This window comes from Lampris incognitus, chromosome 6, assembly GCF_029633865.1.
Source record: "Lampris incognitus isolate fLamInc1 chromosome 6, fLamInc1.hap2, whole genome shotgun sequence".
In the NCBI taxonomy this organism is placed as follows: domain Eukaryota; kingdom Metazoa; phylum Chordata; class Actinopteri; order Lampriformes; family Lampridae; genus Lampris; species Lampris incognitus.
Window position 1 is genome coordinate 36741431 of NC_079216.1, and position 6000 is coordinate 36747430.

The 6000-nt window shown below is 42.1% G+C and overlaps 1 protein-coding gene across 3 annotated transcripts in view; it reads left to right on the forward strand.

Moving 5' to 3' along the window:
- The window catches only part of coq9 (coenzyme Q9 homolog (S. cerevisiae)), an 8177-nt gene extending 2923 nt beyond the window's left edge, over nt 1–5254 (forward strand). The window contains exons 6-9 of one of the 3 annotated variants that reach the window (XM_056281748.1): nt 3555–3758; nt 3986–4183; nt 4665–4718; nt 4886–5254. In XM_056281748.1, coding sequence (XP_056137723.1) covers nt 3555–3758; nt 3986–4183; nt 4665–4718; nt 4886–4921 — 492 coding nt within the window. In that variant the 3' untranslated portion in view covers nt 4922–5254. The remainder of the gene's footprint in view (nt 1–3554; nt 3759–3985; nt 4184–4664; nt 4719–4885) is intronic. The other 2 variants (XM_056281749.1, XM_056281750.1) reach the window with 2 other exon arrangements.
- The last annotated feature ends 746 nt before the right edge of the window (nt 5255–6000 follow it).

Consider the following 6000-nt stretch of genomic DNA (forward strand, 5'->3'; position numbering starts at 1 on the left):
AATAATGACTTTGATTGATACTTGGTATCACTAACTAGTTTGCACTCAGAATCTCTTTTTTACATACAGTGGCATTGATGTTTCCGTATCCACTAACAGGATGTGACTTGGCCTGGATAGCAGATGTTCACCTCGATACCTGAGTGACAGGATAATCCTTACTAGTTCATTTAGTCTCTGCACCTTGACCTCACTTAGTCTTGTAATGCACCTTGACCCATTATTGGAATTACTCTGATGCCTATAAAACAATGGTCAAAATAGAAGCCTGCTCACTTTTGGAGTTAAGTGTCCGTTGTTATATATATACAGGTACCCAGTGTGCAAAGGCATATTTAGTTACTATATTTTACCTTAATTTTATTTAATATTTTATTTGATGTCTTATATCCTCCAGCTATATCCATGAATGAAAAATTTGTATGTTGTAGCCAAATTTATCATGCATTGCATATATCATGTAAAATCTTTCATCTCATATAAAATGTGTGTGTATATATCTACTGCTACTACTTTCGGCTGCTCCCATTAGGGGTCGCCACAGCGAATCATCCGTTTCCATTTCTTCCTGTCTTCTGCATCTTCCTCTGTCACACCAGCCACCTGCATGTCTTCCCTCACCACATCCATAAACCTCTTTGGTCTTCATCTTTTCCTCTTCCCTGGCAGCTCTATATTCAGCATCCTTCTCCCAATATACCCAGCATCTCTCCTCCACACTTGTCCAAGCCATCTCAATGTTGCCTCTCTTGCTTTGTCTCCAAACCGTCCAACTTGAGCGGTCCCTTTAATATAATCACTCCCAGTGAAAATCTTAGCATCTTCAACTCTGCCACCTCCAGCTCCGCCTCCTGTCTTTTCGTCAGTCCCACTGTCTCCAAACCACATAACATAGCTGGTCTCACAACCATCTTGTAAACCAGGGGTCGGGAACCTTTTTGACTGGGAGAGCCATAAAAGCCAAATATTTCTAAATATATTTCATTGAGAGCCATATAGTATTTTTAACGTATAATAAATTAAATATGTCTTACTTTTAATGCGACTTCTGGTGCTGCATGGTTTTGCTGATGGCCTTGTAGTCTGGTTCATATGTGGTGAGGTTGAGCTTCATGCAGGCGTTGAGGCTTCCATCAGTTAAACGTGAGCGTAGGCTGGTCTTAATGTTCCTCATATGCGAGAAAGACTGTTCACATGCATATGTAGAGCCAAACATGGTCAATACGGCAATACTCACACGCTGCATTGTGTGGTATGTCACAGGAAGCTCGTTCCAAGTTTTAAGAATCAGCTGGTCTTCAGGTTGAAGATTTTTCATTTCTGTCCACTTGTGTTCCCTCGCCAGCTCTGCTCGCTGTCGCGCAAGACTTTCCAACTCTCCATTAAGTGACTTGAACTTACTCATCCACATGTCTGATGCCTTCAGGTCAGCAACTTCCAGCTCAAAGTCTCCGATAGAGACCCCGGGGATGCATGTCAGGTCGATTTTGTCCACTGCACACTCATGTGGATGAGTGATGAACTTGAAAAGACCAGTGCGTGCACGAAATTCTCCAAAACGTGCTTTGAATGACTGCAGGAGATTGAACGTAAAGCCAGCTAGCTGCTGGAGATCCAGATGTTGAGTGGAGTCACTTGCTAAGCATGCATCTCTAAATTGTTGCAGTCTTTCAAAGTGCAGAAGACGACCTGTTTCAATGTCCCTGAGAAAGACTTCCAGCTTGCTTTCAAATGCAAACACTGCTTGTTGAAGGGATGAGATTGTATTTCCAATACCTTGCATTTTCACATTGAGCTGGTTCAGATGGCCAGTTATGTCCACGAGATAGTGAAACTGCAGGAGCCAGTCAGTGTTGTCTAGCTCAGGATGCTTGACGCCTTTCATTTCAAGAAAAGTCCGGATTTCACTCAGGCAAGCTGCAAAACGGCTGAGCACCTTCCCCCTTGACAACCAACGCACGTTGCTGTGTAAAAGCAGACCGGGATAATGATTCCCAACTTCTTCTAACAGAGCTTTAAACTGGCGATCATTTAAAGCTCGGGCAACAATAAAGTTGACCACTCGAATGACCAGAGACATCACCTCGCCAAGCTCCTGGCCACACGTCTGAGCGCAAAGCGCCTCCTGGTGCAGGATGCAATGAAAACTTAGGATGGCTCTCTTTTCATGTTCACGGAGAAGCGCTACAAATCCTTTGTTCTTCCCCAACATACAGGGTGCACCATCAGTACAGACAGAAATAAGTTTATCCATCGGTAGTTTTTTTTCTTTAGCAAACTCCATGAAAGACATGAATAAATCCTCTCCTCTTGTTGTCCCTTTCATTGGCAAAACAGCCAAGCTTTCCTCATGCAGTGTGTCACCTGCAGCATACCTGGCAATGATACTGCACTGAGATAGATGGCTAACGTCTGTTGACTCATCTAACGCGAGAGAAAAGTATGTCCCGGCGTTTATGTCCTTAATTTGTGTTTCCTCGACTTGATTTGCCATCATGATGCTACGATCGTGCACAGTTCTTGCTGACAGGGGCATGTCTTTTATTCGTTTGATTATCTTGTCTTTATTTGGGAAGTCATCAAACAGTTCATTGGCCACATCAAGCATGAATGTTTTGGCATACTCGCCATCTGTGAATGACTTTCCATTCCTTACTATTGCCAAAGCCCCCGCAAAGCTAGCGGAATTCCCGTCACCTTGCTTGGTCCACACACGTAGTTGCTGCTGACTCGTCTGCACTCTCCGCTGTAGCTCCTCGCATGCCCTTTTCCTGCTGTCCCCCGCTGGATATTTCGATGCAAATGAAGCATGGTGCATATCGAAGTGCCGCTTTATATTTGACCGTTTCATCGATGCAATTTTATCATTGCATATTAGACATACCGCAGATCCTGCTCTCTCCACAAATGCAAATTCCTCTGTCCACGCAGCCTGGAATGCACGGTAATCATCGTCTTTTTTTCTTTTCGCCATCTTTTCCGTTACAAGGGTTGAAGCGGATAAACTAGTTGGCTATCTGATAAAATTGATTTCTTCACCTTTACAATGACCCGGACATGCTCGCGAGCCATTGGTTCCCGACCCGACCCACGGGTGACCCGTGACCCGTGAAATTTATCTTCAAAACTAATTTCTGTTTACTTTAAAATGACACAGTATTATTAAGAAATATCACAAGTATTTTAAAATCAGTTCCAAACTGATTTTTTTGAAAAAAAAATAATTTTCAACTCAAAATTGTCTGGGAGCCATATGCCGTCACCGGAAGAGCCATATATGGCTCGCGAGCCATAGGTTCCCGACCGCTGTTGTAAACCTTCCCTTTAACTCTTGCTGGGACCCTTCTGTCGCAAATCGCTCCTGACACTCTTCTCCACCCACTCCACCCTGCCTGCACTCTCTTCACCTCTCTCCTGCACTCCCCGTTACTTTGGACAGTTGACCCCAAGTATTTAAACTCGTATGCCTTCGTCACCTCCACTCCTTGCATCCTGATCGTGTGTGCATATATATATATATATATATAAAAGCTTGAATGTGACTCTCTCATCAGGCTATGAGTATTCTGCTCCTTCCTCACAACATCTCCGATAGCCTGAAGCACCTGTCCACCCTGGTAGATGACATCTGGTACTACGCTGGAGACCGGTCCACAGATGTGAGTGGACCCTCTCACCCTAGATCCCCCTCTTCTATCCATACCTTCCTCTCCCCCTTTCATCACCATCCCAGCAATATCCGTCCTGCATCTGCCCAGGTTACTTTTACTCACCATCTTCAATCCTACAATTAATCTTGTTCCTGTTACTTACCTTTTCACATCTATCTTGTGTTTTGACTTATCTGTGTTTTATTTTATTTGGTACTCACAGTAATCAAATGAAATGGGGCAATTCTCACTACACTGTTATTGAGCTTTTTAATACTTTATTGTATACCTTACCCAAAATGATCAATCTACTCCTCTTTAATTATGTCATGTAGCAGGTACAGTTGTCACTCATGGGTGCTTCTCCCTTTTCTAAGTTGAACTGGTACACTAAACGGGCAGCACTGACAGGCATCTTCAACACCACAGAGCTGGTGATGGTTCAGGATTCCTCCCCAGACTTCCAGGATACCTGGAATTTCCTTGACAACCGCATTCAGGATGTAGTCAACATGGCTGGCACAGCAAAGCAGGTAGGGTTAATAAATTGTAATATCAAACACATTTTAATTTAGGGTTGAACAGATGAACTATGATCTTATGGTGGTCTTGGACAAGGTCCACTACTCCTGTGTGATAATGATTTTGAAATAGCTTCCTCTTTGCCTACTAAAATGGATAAATCACATACCAAGCCCAGTCGAATGTTCTAAGAAAACTTCCCCTCTACTAAAATCACTGTACAACCTGGTATTTATGGTTCTTAAATGTGGGACCAAAAGCCAAAGAAATTGTAATGGAAAGATTAAGAAATTGGACAAATTGGGTACCTTTTTCATTTGTAAGTACAGATGTGTTTGTGTTTATAAGTTAAATACATGTCAAATGTAAATCTGTTTTAGACCGTCATTTTTTTAGGTATACATGCCACTCCCCTTTCTTCATCAGATACAGAATTTGTGCTCCATACCAGAATCCTCTGTTAAAAACTGCGTATTTCATTGTGTTCTGCAGGTGCAATCAACCGGCGAAGCAGTGGTGCAAGGACTTATGGGAGCTGCAGTGACAGTAAGTTCTCAGGGGACAGAGGTTTTTTTTTTTTTTTCCTTTGTGTCATTTGTGGTTAAGTCATCCTCATCATTTACAAATGTAGGCAATTTATGTGTTGACATTTGGTTTTATTGATTTTAAAATGACTTGTTTTGTTTGGTAATCTATTTTTCCCCTTTTTCCAGCTGAGGAATCTCACAGGAATGAACCAGAGACGATGATCCCTCTTGGTCACACTAATGCTGACCCATCATCTTGTGTGACAATCCTAATAATCAGTTTTTCCTGTGTTCACCGGTGCTCAAGCATTTCTCTTATCCTTGATGTTGTATGGGGCTTACTGTCATATTTTGTTGTTTTTCATCAGGACATGGACAAAATAGTGTGCCAATGGTTTGTCTTTTTATTGAGTGGCATAACCAGTGATTGTTTCTTAAACTTCACATCACAAACCTTCACTTTCCCTTCCATTTTTTCCTTTGTATAAATGGATATCATCTACATACGTTTGTTTGTTGTTGGCTCAGTTTCAACCTTATTAAACAGGTCATTACCGCATAAACACAAATCTTTATGCGCTTTCTTTTACACCTGGATAAAAACATGTGAGGCACTGTTCTCAATAGCCCCCCTTATGCTGATCATGGGATCAGCTCCCCACTTATGGGGACTCTAGGGCCAGCAAGAAGTGAGTTTCTGAGCAAGTCGCAAACCAGGTCCACGTTGTGCTTCGCATCTAAACAAAAAGAAAGCTCGCATCATTTTCCTCAAGGGCCAAATCATGTCATGCATGCCAAGCCCAGGGCTAAAACGTCCGGTTTTTTTTTTCCATTACTCCAGCAAAAGTTGTTTTCTGTGCAGATGTTTTTGCTGCTATTACAATTATTATTATCATCATCATCATTAGTAGTAGTAGTAGTGGTAGTAGTAATAATACTTAAGGCCTGGAATTCTCAAAGCCTGTGTTGAGGGTCGCACAAGAAAAAAAAAAAGCACTCTTAAAATAAGTCCAAAACCAACCACTTAATTATGGACAAATATAAATGGATGTTCATTCACTAATCAGAGAGTGATGGATGAGGCAAATTTTCTGATGTCGGGCCTGTATTCTGTTGTGGCAAGCCTGCATTGGAGAGTCTGGTTCTTTCCTGGTTTTTGATCGATGACTCATATGTACATGTAGGGGAACGTTGTGAGTTTGAGCATTGTAATAGCACTCATGTTTTTGATTCGAGCTTGGAGAACCACATTGATCCAAAAGTCACTCACCCCAACATCCTTGCATTGTGCTTTGAGCAAA